Source organism: Coregonus lavaretus, assembly GCF_964263955.1.
Source record: "Coregonus lavaretus genome assembly, chromosome: 6".
NCBI lineage: Eukaryota > Metazoa > Chordata > Actinopteri > Salmoniformes > Salmonidae > Coregonus > Coregonus lavaretus.
Window position 1 is genome coordinate 55,663,460 of NC_139993.1, and position 21,409 is coordinate 55,684,868.

The following is a 21,409-nucleotide window of genomic DNA, read 5'->3' on the forward strand; positions in this document are numbered from 1 at the left end:
TATCTGAAACATAATTCCTGCCCCTGTTTCTCTGGCCTGGTCCATATTAAGGGAAAAGTTAATTTAACTTACTTGCTAAATGTTACTTAATTTAACTTACTTTTGCTTAAGAGTCGGCCTAGATCAAAGCAAATCTCCTCTCTGACTGGAACAAGGAACGGCATTTCCTGACAGTTTATCATGTGTGAAATTGTTCTCTTCCCCTCATCACCAAAGTCTTTCCTGCTCTCTTAACTCAACCCTCAGAGTTCCTTTGAATGAATCAAAGCAAAGTGGGCCACTTAATCAAACTGTCGTCATTCCTTATCAGTGGAAAGACAGTTTAGCCCAAACAGTGATTCAAAGGGATAGCAGCAGGCAAATGCCTTCCCCTGAGCTTATTGTGAGAGACATGATAACAACTTATCATATTGTGGGGAATCCCAGAGATGTGTTCAGCTTTGATATAAGTTTTGAGTGAGAAGTTCCGCTATCCTGATTGTTCTGTATGTTCCTTAATTTACAGGGGAAGTTTTCTTTATGGTGTCTGACAAGCTGTACAGTGTTGTGACCCTGAATGTGAGACAATAGCCTGGTACAGACGTCTCCCCTGCACTTTGACCTCCTCCCTTCCCTCCGTTTCCCCCACTCAACAAGGATCATAAAGGAGAAGATAATTTCCTTTTCCACATCCAACCCCTCAATCACATCAGAGTATTTCCTTTTCCACATCCAACCCCTCACTCACATCTGTGGTTAATCCTGGTCTGACCACAACAGGCTGTACAATGGTCCTACATTTGATAAAGGAAGGAGGGAAAAACAGTAGGAGGGGAAAAAGCTGCATCATCAAGACCCGACTTAGCAAGGATAACGAAGAAAAGTGAGAGGCTGAGAGAGATACGATGGTGGAATTTAAATTAGTCACAGACAGGAGCAGTGAGAAACGGTCAGATTATTGTTGGGGGTTGAACTCTCCAGGACCCCATGACCTTACAAGTCAGAAAAGGCCTTCTGACTGTGTGTGCGTGTGTGTAAGTGTTAAGGTGACTGGGGTTGAATCCAAGACCTCTGGAATGACCCTCTTCTCCAGAGCTCTATCTACCTACAGTATATGCACTGATCTGAAAGCCAAGGCCATCTTCCAGTCCTCTATCATCTCAGTACAGTATGTGCAGGCTTTCTCTGGTTTCTCTTTGGTACTAATTCAATCAATTAATCTCATTAACTGGCCATAGATTCCAGATACACCAGGTTTGCCAACTAATCAATGTCCTAATCAATAGCTGATTAGAATGCACTGTAGCCCTTGAGACCCCTGAATGAGACCAGGATTACCTCACTAATGGTGGCTTGATGACACAGGAAGTCAGTCTGAATATTCCCAGGGTGCACTGCTCTAGTCTGCTCTCACTCACCTTGAACGCGTCCGCCAGGATCTCAGCTCCTCTCTGATTGGTCCGTTTGGAAAGGCCCACAAAGAATTCTCTACCTGAGGAGAAACAGACGACAAACTGTGGTCAGTATGGAGAGAGAGATGGAGAGAGAGAAGAGAGGCATAGACAGAGGGAGATAAATAGAAAGATAGAAACAGAGAGTGGCCTGAACGTTTTGCTCACCGCTCCAGAGCAGAGCGAATGGGCGTAGCTGCTGAGCTTTTACAAATTAGCCATTAGCGACGACGTTGCCAAGAGGAAATGTTTCTAGCCCTGCCTGCCATGTGAAACCCATTTCAGCTGGATGAGATGGGAGGAACACACCACGGAGAGAGAGCCAACGTCTAGAAACTCAATTAAGTGTTCTAGGGCTTTTTCCAAGCCCTGCACAGCGTACAGAATGAACAGAGAGGGAACATAATAAAGACCTCGACTCGATTTCTCTACCTCTGCTCCCATCAGGTTTATTGTGAGATGCCTGATGTGGAACAAGGCAGCTGATGAAATGAGGTGGTGTGTTTGTGCATGTGCGTGTTTGTGTTTGTGTGGGGGGAGGTTACGTTTCCATTTGAGCAAATCATTTTCAATCATGCATAGAAATGATACCAGCAGTCAGTCAGTTTGTAATTTGCCATTTTAGTTCAGGTCAAATCAACTACTTGACTATTCAGAGTTACAATTATTCTGAACAATGTTTACTCACACCCCTGTGGTGATAGGTCATATCATTTGCATGATATAACAGTTTAGTTCACTGAATATAGCAGTTTCCATAGTGATCAATGATGGTGGTGGCAGTGGCCTTGGCAGGTAATGGTGATAATGGTGTTTGATTGGTGGGATGTGGTGGTGTACCTGTGATAAGGGCATGTCACATGTGATTGGTGGGATGTGTGTGTACCGACATGTGATTGGTGGGATGTGGTGGTGTACCTGTGATAAGGGCATGTCACATGTGATTGGTGGGATGTGTGTGTACCGACATGTGATTGGTGGGATGTGGTGGTGTACCTGTGATAAGGGCATGTCACATGTGATTGGTGGGATGTGTGTGTACCGACATGTGATTGGTGGGATGTGGTGGTGTACCTGTGATAAGGGCATGTCACATGTGATTGGTGGGATGTGTGTGTACCGACATGTGATTGGTGGGATGTGGTGGTGTACCTGTGATAAGGGCATGTCACATGTGATTGGTGGGATGTGTGTGTACCGACATGTGATTGGTGGGATGTGGTGGTGTACCTGTGATAAGGGCATGTCACGTGATTGGTGGGATGTGTGTGTACTGACATGTGGTTGGAGGGATGTTGTGGTGTACCTGTGATAAGGGCATGTCACATGTGATTGGTGGGATGTGTGTGTACTGACATGTGGTTGGAGGGATGTTGTGGTGTACCTGTAAAGAGGACGTCCCCTCCGTCCAGAGTGGCGTTCTCATCAGACATCTCAACGATGTTCAGGCCCAGCTCCTTCAGGGCCCACCGCATGGCCTCCGTCTAGAAAACACAAAGAAACAGAGAGACATATGGTTAAGACAGAGAGACATATGGTTAAGACACAGAGACATATGGTTAAGACACAGAGACATATAGTTAAGACACAGAGAGACATATGGTTAAGATTATATTATATTATTAAATATTAATATTAATTAATATTATTATATTAAACATATGGTTAATACACAGATACATACGGTTAAGACACATATACATACAGTTAAGAGACAGAGAGACATACGGTTAAGAGACAGAGAGACATACGGTTAAGAGACAGAGAGACATACGGTTAAGACACAGAGAGACATACGGTTAAGACACAGAGAGACATACGGTTAAGACACAGAGAGACATACGGTTAAGACACAGAGAGACATACGGTTAAGACACATAGAGACATACGGTTAAGACACAGAGAGACATACAGTTAAGACACAGAGAGACATACGGTTAAGACACAGAGAGACATACGGTTAAGACACAGAGAGACATACGGTTAAGACACAGAGAGACATATGGTTAAGACACAGAGAGACATACGGTTAAGACACAGAGAGACATACGGTTAAGACACAGAGAGACATACGGTTAAGACACAGAGAGACATATGGTTAAGACACAGAGAGACATATGGTTCAGAAACAGAGAGACATATGGTTAAGACACAGAGAGACATACGGTTAAGACACAGAGAGACATACGGTTAAGACACAGAGAGACATATGGTTAAGACACAGAGAGACATGGTTAAGACACAGAGAGACATACGGTTAAGACACAGAGAGACATATGGTTAAGACACAGAGAGACATGGTTAAGACACAGGTACACGGGGGGACGGAGTTGCAATCTACTGTAGAGATAGCCTGCAGAGCTCTATCATACTATCCAGGTCTGTGCCCAAACAGTTCTACTTCTAAAAATCCACCTCTCCAGAAATAAGTCTATCACTGTTGCCGCTTGCTACAGACCCCCACTTAGCCCCCAGCTGTGCCCTGGACACCATATGTGAATTGATTGCCCCCCATCTATCCTCAGAGTTCGTACTGCTTGGTGACCTAAACTGGGATATGCTTAACACCCCGGCCGTCCTACAATCTAAACTAGATGCCCTCAATCTCACACAAATTATCAAGGAACCTACCAGGTACAACCCTAAATCCGTAAACATGGGCACCCTCATAGATATCATCCTGACTAATTTACCCTCTAAATACACCTCCGCTGTCTTCAACCAGGATCTCAGCGATCACTGCCTCATTGCCTGCGTCCGTAATGGGTCCGCGGTCAAACGACCACCCCTCATCACTGTCAAACGCTCCCTAAAACACTTCAACAAGCAGGCCTTTCTAATTACCTGGCCCGGGTATCCTGGATGGATATCGACCTCATTCCGTCAGTAGAGGATGCCTGGTTGTTCTTTAAAAGTGCTTTCCTCTCCATCTTAAATAAGCATGCCCCATTCAAAAAAATTCAGAACTAAGAACAGATATAGCCCCTGGTTCACCCCAGACTTGACTGCCCTTGACCAGCACAAAAACATCCTGTGGCGTACTGCATTAGCATCAAACAGCCCCCGCGATATGCAACTTTTCAGGGAAGTCAGGAACCAATATACACAATCAGTTAGGAAAGCAAAGGCTAGCTTTATCAAACAGAAATGTGCATCCTGTAGCACTAACTCCAAAATGTTTTGGGACACTGTACTGTCGATGTGTCCATGGAGAATAAGAGCACCTCCTCCCAGCTGCCCACTGCACTGAGGCTAGGAAACACTGTCACCACCGATAAATGTACGATAATCGAGAATTTCAATAAGCATTTTGCTACGGCTGGCCATGCTTTCCACCTGGCTACCCCTACCCCAGCCACCATCTCTGTGTATATCATATCATGTCGCTCTTGCTGCCGGTGACTCTCAGATCCACCTATACGCAGACGACACCATTTTGTATACATCTGGCCCTTCATGGGACACTGTGTTAACAAACCTACAAACGAGCTTCAATGCCATACAACACTCCTTCCGTAGCCTCCAACTGCTCTTAAACGCTAGTAAAACTAAATGCATGCTCATCAATCGAACACTGCTTGCACCCGCCTGCCCGACTAGAATCACTACTTTCGGCGGGTCTGACTTAGAATATGTTGACAACTACAAATACCTAGGTGTCTGGTTAGACCGTAAACTCTCCTTCTAGACTCACATTAAGCATCTCCAATCCAAAGTTAAATCTAGAATCGGCTTCCTATTTCGCAACAAAGCCTCCTTCACTCATGCTGCCAAACATGCCCTCGTAAAACTGACTATTATACCGATCCTTGACTTCGGCGATGTCATTTACAAAATAGCCTCCAACACTCTACTCAGCAAATGGGATGTAGTCTATCACAGTGCCATCCGTTTTGTCACCAAAGCCCCATATACTACCCACCATTGTGACCTGTACGCTCTCGTTGGCTGGCCCTCACTACATATTCGTCGCCAAACCCACCGGCTCCAGGTCATCTATAAATCACTGCTAGGCAAATCCCCGCCTTATCTTAGCTCATTGGTCACCATAGCAACACCCACCCGTAGCATGCACTCCAGCAGGTATATCTCACTGGTCATCCCCAAAGCCAACACCTCCTTTGGCCGCCATTCCTTCCAGTTCTCTGCTGCTAATGACTGGAACGAACTGCAAAAATCTCTGAAGCTGGAGACTCTTATCTCCCTCACTAACTTTAAGCATCAGTTGTCAGAGCAGCTTACCGATCACTGCACCTGTGCACAGCCCATCTGTAATTAGCCCACCCAACTACCTCATCCCCACATTGTTATTTATTTTGCTAATTTGCACCCCAGTATCTCTATTTGCACATCTTCTTCTGCACATCTATCACTCCAGTGTTAATACTAAATTGTAATTATTTTGCACTATGGCCTATTTATTGCCTTACCTCCATCATTTACTACATTTGCACACACTGTATATAGATTTTATATTGTGTTATTGACTGTATGTTTTGTTTCATCCCATGTGTAACTCTGTGTTGTTGTTGTTTTTAAATCGCACTGCTTTGCTTTATCTTGGCCAGGTCGCAGTTGTAAATGAGAAATTGTTCTCAACTGGCTTATCTGGTTAAATAAAGGTGAAATAAAAATGTAATTAAATTCTGATGATATCATCACTGCAAAACACCAGCGTTAAAAGGCAGATGATCAGACAGCAGAGCCAGGTTCTAGCTATGAAGCACGACAATAAAACCAAAACAGACTGTCCAAGAGATCATCATGACATCATCTTAGCGATCCACAAGGTCATAACAGAGGAAGTATGTTAAAGTTTTTACGAGGCCGCGGCTCTGGAAAGAGGGGTACAGGGAGAGGAGACCAACATTAACCTAAAAAGGGTTGGAAGATTCAAAAACGATCCATCTAAGTCTAAATGTTCCTGGGCCATTCTCTGGGTCAGCTGTACCTGTATGTCTGTGTGTGTGTGTATGTGTGTCTCCGTAGAAGAAGACCAGTTGTTTGGTGGGGGTGGACTGGGTCAGTATCGTCTGGCCGTGAGGGCTCTGACCACCCAGTCTGTTTTTTACTCCCACGTTTTTGGGTTTCCCCAGGGAGCTATGACTGCTGTGGGGCCCGGGACCGATGAGATGTTAGTGTAGCATCAGTTTTTCCACAGGCCCCTATCTCACCATGACCTCAGCCTAGCTGTTCGCTGATCGAAGGCTTCTGCTTCTCCTCACACCAGTCACCTGGGCCAAGCCATGAGGTCATCCAGGTAGACTGCCATGCAGGTCACGGCACAGATAACACACACACTTACAGTTTCTTACTCACACACACACACACACACACACACACACACACACACACACACACACACATCCCTTGTACCTCCCTATAGGTAGATACTATGAAGTAAATTCTTAATGATCAGCAAGGAAAATAGCTATTGGAATTGGACCAGACATTGTTATCAGTGGCAACACCTTCAGCACTCCAATTGAGATGAATAGTAATTGCCCTAAAGGGACAAATAAAGTTGTATTGAATGAGGCACAATATATTTTAGATCTGCTTTCCCTCTCTGTGGCCTTATATTGTATAGGGAGCAAAATCAAGTCAACATTTCCCTTTATTCAGTTTCATCTCCATTTCTCTATACTTCTCACTGCTCTTCCCTTCATTGCGGTTTAAGGATGGAGAAAGCGCAACAAGGGGTTAAGATTCAACTTCATAATGAGTGCCCACCCCTTAGTCACCCTGCAAAGCTACCCGGCAGGTAGCTTAGTGGTTAAGAGCGTTGTGCGTTGGGCCAGTAACCGAAAGGTCGCTGGTTCTAATCCCCGAGCCGACTAGGTGAAATATCTGTCAATGTGTCCTTGAGCAAGACACTTAACCCTAATTGCTCTGGATAAGAGCGTCTGCTAAATGACAAAAAAAAAAGCCAGTTACCCACCCTGGCCTACTCCACCATTCCCCCACAGCTGACCAACCTACTCCACCATTCCCCCACAGTTGACCAACCTACTCCTCCATTCCCCAACAGCTGACCAACCTACTCCACCATTCCCCAACAGCTGACCAACCTACTCCACCATTCCCCAACAGCTGACCAACCTACTCCACCATTCCCCCACAGTTCCCCAACCTACTCCACCATTCCCCCACAGCTGACCAACCTACTCCACCATTCCCCCACAGCTGACCAGCCTACTCCACCATTCCCCCAAAGTTGACCAACCTACTCCACCATTCCCCCACAGCTGACCAGCTACTCCACCATTCGGCAAAGTGTTGCCGTAAAGTGGTTGTCCCACTGGCTATCATAAGGTGAATGCACCAATTTTTAAGTCACTCTGGATAAGAGCGTCTGCTAAATTACGTAAATGTAAATAAGACTGCACAGTATGTCCTTTACCCATAATGCAGCATGGATAACGTAAGACTGCACAGTATGTCCTTTACCCATAATGCAGCATGGATAACGTAAGACTGCACAGTATGTCCTTTACCCATAATGCAGCATGGATAACGTAAGACTGCACAGTATGTCCTTTACCCATAATGCAGCATGGATAACGTAAGACTGCACAGTATGTCCTTTACCCATAATGCAGCATGGATAACGTAAGACTGTACAGTATGTCCTTTACCCATAATGCAGCATGGATAACGTAAGACTGTACAGTATGTCCTTTACCCATAATGCAGCCTGGATAACGTAAGACTGTACAGTATGTCCTTTACCCATAATGCAGCATGGATAACGTAAGACTGTACAGTATGTCCTTTACCCATAATGCAGCATGGATAACGTAAGACTGTACAGTATGTCCTTTACCCATAATGCAGCATGGATAACGTAAGACTGTACAGTATGTCCTTTACCCATAATGCAGCATGGATAACTAAGACTGCACAGTGTACACAGTTTGTGTTTCTTGGAATCTATTAAACATAACAATCTCCTCATCATTTTGAATGGCTCACAGAAAGGCTATTGTCTAAAATGTACTTAATATGCTTCAAGGGATACTGCAAGATTCTGGCAATTAAGTTTTTCTACTTACCCAGAGTCAGATGAACTCATGGATACCCTTTTTATGTCCCTGTGTGCAGTATGAAGGAAGTTAGACATAGTTCCTAGAGCCAATGCTAACTAAAGTTAGCGCAATGACTGGAAGTCTACAGGTACACTAGCGTATGCTCCTGTACCTGTAGACTTCCAGTCATTGTGCTAACGCTAGTTAGCATTGGCTCGTGAATACCTCTAACTTACTTCATACTGAACACAGAGACATAAAAATGGTATCCACGAGTTCCCAGAATGAAGTATCCCTTTAATAGCAGTTCCTATTGGACTAATGCTACTGACTATAACCACATTTCCATCCACAGTTTTTATGCGAGTAAAGTCATACCGTATATTTAAAAAAAATCACGACAGCTGTGATGGAAACAGGAAGTTTTGGTACAATTTTATAACTGCCGACAGATCACTTGTTCATTCGACATGGTTCTTTTTGTGTCAGTAAAATGTATTATGCGAGAAATGGAGGTGGAAACTCCTTTATGCGCAAATATTGATATGGAAGTAAACTTAGTCACACGATGATATGGTGTGTGGTCCTCCCACTACGACTCGGGAAACCAGGCAGTTTATTAGGCTACAGATGAAATAACTTATGATGAACTTTACAGGGTGGGGAAAGTGCACTGTGACCTTTTTGCTCCTTTCCAATAAATATCGATGGTCTTATTCTGCTGACATGATGATAGATGCTTGACTGCCATTTGATAAATACAATTATTGTCTTATCCCTAATAATCTCATAATGTAGACTAGACTTCCCGCACATACCCGCACTGTACCTACGAGCTGTTGAGCGCACCTGTCAAGACCAGAGTAGGCACATTTGCTGTTTAACGCAACAGATTTTTATTCGGTACATGAAAACTTAAGTGAAAAAGTACATTTTGTGAGCACTACGTCATCACACACTGATTTTTATCCGCAACAAGTCAGTTTGGTGGAAACACACCACTGGTGGGAAAATGTGCATATTTTCTATATGCAGATTGTAGAATATTCGCATGAAAATCAGTCACCAATTGGATGGAAACCTAGCAATAGTTGCAAATAATTCATGAGATAATCGTTAAATGAGTGTTAATAAAAGTAGATTCTATTAAGTCTTTCCTTGGTCTCCTCTTGCCAGGAAAGCTGGAAACACCTCCATTGTGTGAGCCTTGAGCATCCACCCACCTCTCTAACTAGGCCTCAGCTCGGAATGCATCTCAAATCCTTATAACACGGCAACAAATCAGAGAAATGATTGACGTATAGTCATTCATTCTGCTAAATGGATGCTGTTTCTCTGGCAGATAGCAGAAGGCCTGGAGCAGAATTACTTGTTTTGACACACACACACACACACAGTGTGTCATAGTTATCTATGGGCGTTCCAGCAGACAGACCTGTTGGTGCTGTAACTAATGGTGATTGATGTAGCGCGCCTATCAGCATGCAGACGGGGCTAAGGATGCGTCCCAAATGGCACCCTATTCCCTATGGGCCCTTGTCAAAAGCAGTGCACTACATAGGGAATAGGGTGCTATTTGGTACAGGGCCTAAAACAATTAGCATGTTGCTAAGCCTCCACTAGGCCTCTGCAAGGCTCAACAGACATGGTGCTAATTAGAATAAATCAACCTTGAGGCTAACAATGCCTCTGCTCTGTTCCAATAGACCACTTCTCTTCCCAGCTCGTACACCCTGATGCATTCACAATAACGCTCTGGCTGAATTAAAGAGGCTACCGAAAGCACACACATCCCTGGGTCGCTCCTCTTTTCAGTTCGCTGCAGCTAGCGACTGGAAAGAGCTGCAAAAAATACTCAAACTGGACAGTTTTATCTCCATCTCTTCATTCAAAGACTCAATCATGGACACTCTTACTGACAGTTGTGGCTGCTTCGCGTGATGTATTGTTGTCTCTACCTTCTTGCCTTTGTGCTGTTGTCTGTGCCCAATAATGTTTGTACCATGTTTTGTTCTGCTACCATGTTGTGCTGCTGCCATGTTGTGTTGCTACCATGTTGTTGTCATGTGGTGTTGCTACCATGCTGTGTTGTCATGTGTTGCTGCCATGCTATGTTGTTGTCTTAGGTCTCTCTTTATGTAGTGTTGTGGTGTCTCTCTTGTCATGTGTGTTTTGTCCTATATTTTTATTTTTAATCCCAGCCCCCGTCCCCGCAGGAGGCCTTTTGCCTTTTGGTAGGCTGTCATTGTAAATAAGAATGAGTTCTTAACTGACTTGCCTAGTTAAATAAAGGTTAAATAAAAAAATAACAAAAATAAAGAAATGAGTGGGTTATTTAAACTGTATACCTGTATATGACTAGGTTATTTGTTTGTTCATTCATAAGTCCCATGAAACTGCACAAGGTCAACTGTTGGCCTAACTAATGGAACCGTCTTCTATAATGTACCGTCTCTCTTTTTCTCCCTCTCTCTTGTTCCCCCCATTCTCTCCAGACACGCACGGCAGCGCCAAGAATGCACCTGGATAGTCTAGCCGCACGGACGGAGTGAGTGGCCATTATCTCCCAGACCCGGGATACCCAATATCCCCCCCCACCCTGGCTGTTATGTAAAGAGGGTGCCAGCTCCGCTCTCCAACCGGCCGCTACCCACTCTTCTGCTACACCTCCCGGCCCGCCCTGCCCAGGGCCACACGCTGAGAGCCAGACCCTGCTTTGAATGAGAAAGGCCTTTAAAAATTCATGAGGGGGTTTTAGCTGTTCTGTTCTGGGCCCCGCCTGCCCACATTCCTCCCGTTCCTGGGCAGCGCAGAAAGGACAGTAGAGCCTTTTCTCTGGGCTTGTATAGACCCCGCTCTTGTCCTGCTTGCCTGGAACAATCTGGACCCAGCAGTGATATCGCATCTAATTGCTAAAAAGAACCATCAGCCAGATAGAACTTGGAACATTCCGAATAGGAACGAAGAACACAATGACATTCCAGAGCCTTGGCCGGTATTCCAGAGCCCCTCTTCCCCCAGTCATCCTAACCCATTCTACCCCCAGTAACAGTGTCCCACGCTCCATGGGGCCAACAAAACACTCCACACAGTCTCATGTAATGAAGTTTACTCCTGCAAGTAAGTTACACTTTACTCAACAGTGTTGGTAGATGGGTCAATGACAGGATTCCCCAAGTCACTGCTTGGAGTGTCTCAGAGAGAGAAGAAAAGGGGGGTGGTTACAACGGCTACTTATTATGACATTCTTGGGCTGTCTTTAACTGGACTCATATATGTATGTACTGTACGCATGAGGTCACTGAGATTGTACTCTGTGATTGGCTTGACAGCTAGTATGACAGCTAGTATTAACAGCATGGTATTTTGGGTTGAGGCCCTAAGTAGTTTGGTCCCAGATCTGTTTGTGCTGCCTTGACAACTCCTATGGTCACTGTCATGCAAGACATCACAAACAGATGTGGGACCAGGCTATTAATAGTCGGAACATGTATAGAGAATAAAATAGCGTCACTTATATTCCACGGCCATTGGGCAATATGAGTTGGGAAAAGTCAAGTTCATGTGTCATCAATGGTCACTGGAGCTTTTGCTGGACATCCCAGCAATAGTGTGTGATTGTGGCCTGCAATTTGGGGCGCTCCTGCATGTGGGCATTCCCCCCAACATTATGGTGCATTACCACCACCTACTGTACTGGAGCGTCCCCACCTCCCGCCTGGACTCGCTTAAAAACGGACCAATAGAAGGATAAAGAGGGGTTCCTGCAGATGCAGGACTGCCCACAGGCAGGAACGCCCCAAATTGCTGGCAGCAATTGCATCCTTCTCCATCCCAGAGCACAGATGAGGATGAACATATAGGACTAATGCAAAGAAGGAAGTTCAAAGAATGGAATGGGAATGCCGATCGGAGTAGGAAAACGCTAATGACAAAGCTACCTTTCAAAGCTATCTACCCCAGAGAAGGAATGTGAATAAACGTAAAACATCCATCAGGATAACGTTATCAGATCTTTTTAGTGTATCTTTGACGTCATGGAAGAACCAGAGAGACGACTGGACTCTGTTCAGTGATGATAGGAGTAACTGAGAGCCTTAAAGAGCCCACTGAACACGCCAATTGGCAAGTGTTTCTCTGTTGCTCATTAAAAAAAAATGATTTCAGTCTTGGAGGTGTGTTTCCTGACCATTCTGCATTTGGTTAATGATGTTTGTCCCTCATGAGACGCTGAAGTCTTCTACTTCCTCAAAATTCCCAGAATGAATCTAAGATAACTCAAGAAATCTGTCATTAATTTTTACTTTTTTGCAGAGGATGTTTTAGTTGTGCAATTTTACATCTAACTAATGTGTTTGGTGCAGTATTTCTCAAGTAAAAAAATGTGTGACGTGTTGTCTTATGTAAACAAAGTCGGAGCTACTGGGCAGGTCTTTCTCACTGTCTATGCCTTTGGATAGAGAGAAATCACTGCAGCTGTTCATCCGATGTTAGTGGGCAAATGGACATCATCAAATCAAAACCCAACCTTTATTTACCCGTTGTGACGCACAGATGTTCCAAACTCCATATTAGACAAGACTGACTTTATGACCAAAATGATCCTATTTACACTTTGTAGTCAATTTTGACACTAGAACAACTGTTTCTGACTCATATCGATGCCACATAGACTGTTTTCAAAGGGATCCGTTGCTTTTTAAAGGCAGTCACTCTTTAAGGACTCAATCACCGTTTGTCCAGAGGTTTGCTATGGTCGATGATTCTCACTGAGTGATTCCCTCGGGATTTGCATACCTGGCCTTGAGGATAACACACTCGCGCACGAACGCATACACGCAGCAGCAGCAGCTTGGGAGAGTGTGTTTGTGAGGGCTAATAGGACCCTGGCAGGGCTATTGTTACCTTGATGCCAATCTAACTCTCCATTACACCAACACAGCTTTGAACAGTCTCCTCTAACATCTAACTCTCTATTACACCAACACAGCTCTGAACAGTCTCGTCTAACATCTAACTCTCCATTACACCAACACAGCTCTGAACAGTCCCCTCTAACATCTAACTCTCCAGTAAACCAACACAGCTCTGAACAGTCTCCTCTAACATCTAACTCTCCAGTAAACCAACACAGCTGCCGAGATAGAGATTATGCTCTCTATCTCACTTTCTCTCACACAAACCGAAATACATGCGCACACGCTTGGTCACTCACGCACGCCACATGCACACACACAGTACTGTGTCAATTATCTTTGTGTTGCATACATAGCATTCTTTATGCCCTGCTTTCTGTTGCATAAATAGCATACTATATGCCCTGCTTCTGTAACTATAGTCAAATGTCCCATTCCTGCAGTGAACTGGGTTACAGCACACGACCAGTTAACAGAGGAACGATGAAAAAACAACAACTCAGTTGTGCAACAGTCTAATGAAAATAACCTCTCAAAGCCTCATCCAGACCAGGCAGGCGGTATCCATACAAATCCCAGGGGAATACATTGGAAAGATACCTGCGGCTAAGTTAACCAAGACATTCATTCTCTCTTTTCTCTCCCTACTTCTCTCTCTCTCGTTCTCTCGCATAACACACAACCATCTGCTTAGGGATTACATCAATCTTTGAGAAGTAGGTCAAAGTAAAGCAGTTACAGTATTTTCATCTAGAACCTCACAGCAGAGCAGAGCAACATCCACAGGAGATCTGGCCGCCTGTCTCAACAGCAGAGGAAAGGAGAGGAAGCTAGAGCCAGAGACCTAGATCCAACCACTGCCAGACTGAGGCTTTGTCCAAAATAGCATTCAATTTTCCTATATAGTGCAGAGTGCAGGGCTTTGGTCAAAAGTAGTGCAGTACAAAGGGAAAAGGGTGCCATTTAGGAGGCAGACTAGAGCCAACCGCTGCCAGACACATTTATGGCTTCACTATAGAGGGGAGATGTAAGGTCAGGGTATTATGGAGGGTGCGGCAGGGTACATTATGGTCTGAGTGTGGATTGTTGTGCTGGACACTGAATTTAGGTCTGATGAACCTCACATAGAAAACCCTCAGAGAGAGAGAGAGAGCGAGAGAGAGAGACTTGGCAAGGTAGGGTTCTCTGTGCCACACTATGTTCTCTTCTATTCTGTTATGTTCCACCCTCCGCCCTGTTACCCAAGCGAGCCAGAGTGAACAGCCAGGTAGCCCCCCTCCCCCTCCCACCCCCACCCCTCTCACCCTGCTGGGGGTACATTACAGTCCCATCCCCTTGGTGTTACCGTGCCCTAAACCCTCCAACCCCCTGGGGTGTTAGGCAAGAAGGGGACCATTATATCTCTTGTTAGTCAAACAGAGTTTGTTTTCAGCTGTATCAAGGCAGCTGCTATACCAGCTCAGGCATCTGCCCTGGCATTCAGAGCGTTGAGAGAGAAAGGCTGTTTTTCTGTCACTATCATTAGATACACCGTGTCATGTTGAAAACTGGCTTTGTTAAGGACTCCACAATAAGGACGTTCACTTTCAGTTTGTTTTCTTTCAAAGTGATTCAATCACACCCTCCCTCGCTACCCCTCCCTCTTGGGGACGAGTCAACTACCCTCCCACACTGGGAACGAGTCAACTACCCTCCCACACTGGGAACGAGTCAACTACCCTCCCACACTGGGAACGAGTCAACTACCCTCCCACACTGGGAACGAGTCAACTACCCTCCCACACTGGGAACGAGTCAACTACCCTCCCACACTGGGAACGAGTCAACTACCCTCCCACACTGGGAACGAGTCAACTACCCTCCCACACTGGGAACGAGTCAACTACCCTTCCACACTGGGAACGAGTCAACTACCCTTCCACACTGGGAACGAGTCAACTACCCTCCCACACTGGGAACGAGTCAACTACCCTTCCACACTGGGAACGAGTCAACTACCCTCCCACACTGGGAACGAGTCAACTACCCTCCCACACTGGGAACGAGTCAACTACCCTCCCACACTGGGAACGAGTCAACTACCCTTCCACACTGGGAACGAGTCCCAATTGAGTATTTCTAACAAACTAGTAACTACTTATAGTAATAAGCACTCTATCACTATCCATTTTAAAGATGAGTTTAAAGAAACGTCGGCACAGTAGCTGTGCAATAGCATCTTAAGCAGTAGCGTCTTATTCTTATAGGCGTGTTTCAGTATACAGTAAACTCACAAGGGAAGCCTCGTAGGATGGGAGCGTTAGTGCTGTATAGACCTAGCACTGTAGTAAACACACCTACTCTCTACTCTACTCTCTTATGTAGCCTAGCTAGAGGCCAGAGGGCAAGGTCCGTGCTATCCGGTATTTACGGTATACCGCCCAAGCCACACACACACACAGCTCTACTACAACAACAAACACAGGTGACAGCATAGCCGACCCTGCCAAGGTAAGGCCCAGTTCCAGTCCCAGGGAAAATAAAGCTTCTCCTACCAATCCTCAAATCTCCCTCCTTATATCAGCAGCAGAGCCAGGCAGACATACCTGTGTATGGTGTTGTAGTAGCTGTGTGTGTGTGAAGAATGTGTCTGATCCCTACTTCTACTGTGCTCTGACGGCTCCACAAATATAGAGAGTAGAGCCGGATGGCAACAGGGTTTGTTGAAGGTGTGTGTGTGTGTGTGGGAGGGGGTATGGGTTGTCTTTCTGTAACTCTACTCCAACTCAGACGGAACAAAGACGTTTTAGTCTGTTGGATTCCTTCCTGTTTTGCCTTGACCACCAGGGACTGTACCCCTACACTCCTCATACACCCCTCTACCCCTCATACACCCCTCTACCTCTCCTACACTCCTCCTACACCTCTCTACCCCTCCTACACCCCTCTACCCCTCCTACACCCCTTTGCCCCTCTAGGGCTGAAGCAATAAACCCCCCCACGGAGGATTACAGTGGACGCCTACCTGGCCGTTGTGGCAAAATGGCTTAAGGACAACAAAGTCAAGGTATTGGAGTGGCCATCACAAAGCCCTGACCTCAATCCTATAGAACATCTGTGGGCAGAACTGAAAAAGTGTGTGCGAGCAAGAAGGCCTACAAACCTGACTCAGTTACACCAGTGGCTTCTTCCTTGCTGGGCGGCCTTTCAGGTTATGTCGATATAGGACTCGTTTTACTGTGGATATAGATAGTTTTGTACCTGTTTCCTCCAGCATCTTCACAAGGTCCTTTGCTGTTGTTCTGGGATTGATTTGCACTTTTCGCACTAAAGTACGTTCATCTCTAGGAGACAGAACGCCTCTCCTTCTTGAGCGGTATGACGGCTGCGTGGTCCCATGGTGTTTATACATGCATACTATTGTTTGTACAGATGAACGTGGTACCTTCAGGCGTTTGGAAATTGCTCCCAAGGATGAACCAGACTGAGGTCTTGGCTGATTTCTTTAGATTTTCCTATGATGTCAAGCAAAGAGGCACTGAGTTTGAAGGTAGGCCTTGAAATACATCCACAGGTACACCTTCAATTTACTCAAATGATGTCAATTAGCCTATCAGAAGCTTCTAAAGCCATGACATCATTTTCTGGAATTTTCCAAGCTGTTTAAAGGCACAGTCAACTTAGTGTATGTAAACTTCTGACCCACTGTTATTGTGATACAGTGAATTATAAGTGAAATAATCTGTCTGTAAACAATTGTTGGAAAAATACTTGTGTCATGCACAAAGTAGATGTCCTAACTGACTTGCCAAAACTATAGTTTGTTAAAAAGAAATTTGTGGAGTGGTTGAAAAACGAGTTTTAATGACTCCAACCTAAGTGTATGTAAGCTTCTGACTTCAACTGTATACTACCAGTCAAAAAGTTTGGACACACCTACTCATTCAAGGGTTTTTCTTTATTTTTACAATTTTTTACATTGTAGAATAATAGTGAAGACATCAAAACTATGAAATAACACATATGGAATCATGTAGTAACCAAAAAAGTGTTAAACAAATCAAAGTATATTTTATGGGGCGGCAGGTAGCTTAGTGGTTAAGAGCGTTGTGCCAGTAACCGAAAGGTCGCTGGTTCTAATCCCCGAGCTGACTAGGTGAAAAATCTGTCGATGTGCCCTTGAGCAAGGCACTTAACCCTAATTGCTCCTGTAAGTCGCTCTGGTTAAGAGCGTCTGCTAAATGACCAAAAAATAAAAAAAATGTGATGAAACTTTGTTAATCCTTGCTGAAACAAGCAAGGCATTCTAGCAAAAGAGCACACATAGAAAGGTGCAGGCAAAGTGCAGCAGCAGCACACAGAAATACAATATATGGTAGCACATGCAGTCAGGAGTGGAGGAGAGGAAAACATTTGTGTAAAAAACAACAACATATATATATATATACTGAACAAAAAATATAAACGCAACAATTTCAAAGATTTGACTGAGTTACAGTTCATATAAGGAAATCAGTCAATTTAAATAAATTCATTTTGGCCTATGATCATAGGCCCTCCACTTGGAAGCTAGGCCCACCCAGTGGGGAGCCAGGCCCAGCCAATCAGAATGAGTTTTTCCCCACAAAAGGGCTTCATTACAGACATAAATACTCCTCAGCACCCCCCCAAACCCCACCTCAGATGATCCCGCAGGTGAAGAAGCCGGATGTGGAGGTCCTGGGCTGGCGGGGTTACACGTGGTCTGCGGTTGTGAGGCCGGTTGGATGTACTGCCAAATTCTCTAAAACGACAGGCAGCTTATGGTAGAGAAATGAACATTACATTTTCTGGCAACAGCTCTGGTGGACATTCCTGCAGTCAGCATACCAATTGCACGCTCCCTCAACTTGAGACATCTGTGGCATTGTGTTGTGTGACAAAACTACACAAGTGCCTTTTATTGTCCCCAGCACAAGGTGCACCTGTGTAATGATCATGCTGTTTAATCAGCTTCTTGATTATCTTGGCAAAGGAGAAATGCTCACTCAATGACCTCTCCATCACGGTTGACAATTCCACAGTGTCACCCTCCCAGAGTGCAAAGAACCTTGGCGTGAACCTGGACAACACCCTGTCGTTCTCTGCAAACATCAAAGCAGTGACCCTCTCCTGCAGGTTCATGCTCTACAAAATCCGTAGAGTACGGCCCTACCTCATACAGGAAGCGGCGCAGGTCCTAATCCAGGCACTTGTCCTCTCCCGTCTGGACTACTGCAACTCGCTGTTGGCTGGGCTCCCCGCCATCAAACCCCTGCAACTTATCCAGAATGCAGCAGCCCACCTGGTTTTCAACCTTCCCAAGTTCTCTCATGTCACCCCGCTCCTCCGCACACTCCACTGGCTTCCAGTTGAAGCTCGCATCCACTACAAGACCATGGTGCTTACCTACGGAACAACAAGAGGAACTGCCTCTCCCTACCTTCAGGCTATGCTCAAACCCCATACCCCAAACCGAGCACTCCGTTCTGCCACCTCAGGTCTCTTGGTCCTCCCACCCCTACGGGAGGGCAGCTCCCACTCAGCCCAGTCCTCACCCCAATGGTGGAACCAGCTTCCCCCTGAAGCTAGGACAGCAGAGTCCCTGCCCATCTTCCGAAAACATCTGAAACCCTACCTCTTCAACTCTTTTACATTTTAGTCATTTAGCAGACACTCTTATCCAGAGCGACTTACAGTTAGTGAGTGCATACATTATCATACTGACCAAAATAAATGACCAAAATGTTTAAAACAATTTTTTTACAGGGATGTAAACAAATTTGTGGACACAATTTGAGAGAAATAAGCTTTTTGTGCATATGGAACATTTCAGAGATTTTTTATTTCACCTCCTGAAACATGGGACCAACTCTTTACATGTTGCGTTTATATTTTTATTCAGTGTATATATTTTGCCATTCGAAAGGTTGTTAAGGAGACGCGGTCATTTTGCTGGCCAATAACCGTCATCCAAAATTCCATGACCGTCACAGCCCTACTAGGCACTTAACGAGAGGTGGTCCCACTCAGTCTCTCGCTTATAGCTGCTGTATGGTTACTTTTCCTTTCTCTAGCTAAAGTGGAGGGAAACTCTACACCAAGCCCACCTTTGGCCTACCTGGGCAGGTACACAGGACCACCCACATCTGTAGTGGAGCAGTGAATGACTTAACACTGACCTAACTGGCTCCACCATACCAAACACTCAACACTATGGTCCTTGTAGCTCAGTTGGTAGAGCATGGCACTAGCAATGCCAGGATAATGGGTTTGATTCCTGGGACCACCCATACGTAAAATGTAGGCATACACACACACACACACACACACACACACACACACACACACACACACACACACAAAGTCTAGGTCCAAAAGACTTCTCAACAGCTTCTACCCCCAAGCCATAAGACTCCTGAACAGCTAATCATGGCTACCCAGACTATTTGCACTGCCCCCCCACCCCATCTTTTTACGCTGCTGCTACTCTGTTAATTATTTATGCATAGTCACTTTAACTCTACCCACATGTACATATTACTTCAACTACCTCAACTAGCCGGTGCCCCCGCACATTGACTCTGCACCGGTACCCCCCTGTATATATAGCCTCCCTACTGTTATTTTATTTTACTTCTGCTCTTTTTTCTCAACACTTTTTTGTTGTTGTTTTATTTTACTTTTTTATAAAAAATAAATGCACTGTTGGTTAAGGGCTGTAAGTAAGCATTTCACTGTAATGTCTGCACCTGTTGTATTCGGCACATGTGGCCAATAAAATTAGATTAGATTTGATTTGATTTGAATCATAGAGCTCCCGGCCGTCTCATGCGAGAAGGCGTGCGGTGAATGCAAGGAATGTCCAAACAAACACTTCTCCTGAACTTATGTCTCCCAGAGCGTGACCCCAGATGACCCTTCCAGAGAGGGAAATAAACAAATCTGTTTTGATGCTTTGAGACGGGAGAAGAAAAGGAGACTGGTAGTTAAACTAGGCAGAGAGAGAGAGGGGGAGGGGGGAAGAGAGAGAGAGAGAGAGAGAGCTGGAGATGGGGAAAGGGGGAAAAGAGAGAGGGGGGGTGAGAGGGGGAAGAGAGAGGGGGTAGAAGAGAGGGGGAAGAGAGAGAGAGAGAGAGAGAGAGAGAGAGGGGGAGAGGGGGAAGAGAGAGAGCGAGAGAGAGGGGGAGAGGGGGAAGAGAGAGAGATGAGTCACGGGTGAGGAGAAGGGTGATACTAATGCTATCGCTAAAGGAATCCCCCTCTCCTCTCTCATCCTCCCAAGCCTGGAAGAGGGAGGCTGAAGGTGGGGGAGCTCAGCCCACGCAGGGTTACCCTGCTCTGGGCCTCTGAGGGAGAGAGGAACCCCCTCCATGGAGGTCAGAGGAACCACCAGGCTTCAGAGGATACTGACTGTGAGTCATTCAGAGGAAATGTCAACCCTACTGTAGGTGTGACGCTTTATAAAAAACATAAAACAGAGAAGGAAAACGCTGGCTTCAGGTTAAAGACTCATGCCACAGTTCAAGGTCTAGTTTTGATTTACATTTGGTAAAAATACAAATCACGTCATTGGATTTAGGTTGAGAGTTGGGTGAAAAAAATACGTTGATGATTTTTGCAAATCTAATCAGTTTCCACCTTGATTCAACGTCATCACAGATGTTTTGGGTTGAAATTACATGGAAACAAAGTTTATTCAACCAGTTTTTGCACAGTGGGATGTTTGCTGTTTTGTTGAGCTTGAAGTTTGAAGAAGGCGACCAAATAACAAGACATTGTAGTCATATTGGCAGTCACCTTACACCAGTGGTAAGTGGCACACACGGTCCTGTTCAGAAGTACCGAAAATCATCAATTCAACATCAAATAACATGGGTCCATAATCCATACACTCACTAAAGTTACCCTTTGACTGTATAATCCTTATTTTTCCATTTAATTACATTTTGTAGGTGTTCCCAGCGATTTGTTCTCTGCTCTGCTCCAGAACAATTAAATGGTTTTGAAAACACACACACGAGCTCGCACACACACG

At 45.2% G+C, this 21,409-nt stretch overlaps 1 protein-coding gene across 1 annotated transcript in view; it reads right to left on the reverse strand.

Moving 5' to 3' along the window:
- ddah1 (dimethylarginine dimethylaminohydrolase 1) overlaps positions 1-21,409 on the reverse strand; it is a 111,151-nt gene that overhangs the window by 19,260 nt on the left and 70,482 nt on the right. Inside the window, 2 exon segments of the mRNA XM_084164129.1 lie at positions 1,398-1,471; positions 2,815-2,914. Coding sequence (XP_084020255.1) covers positions 1,398-1,471; positions 2,815-2,914 — 174 coding nt within the window.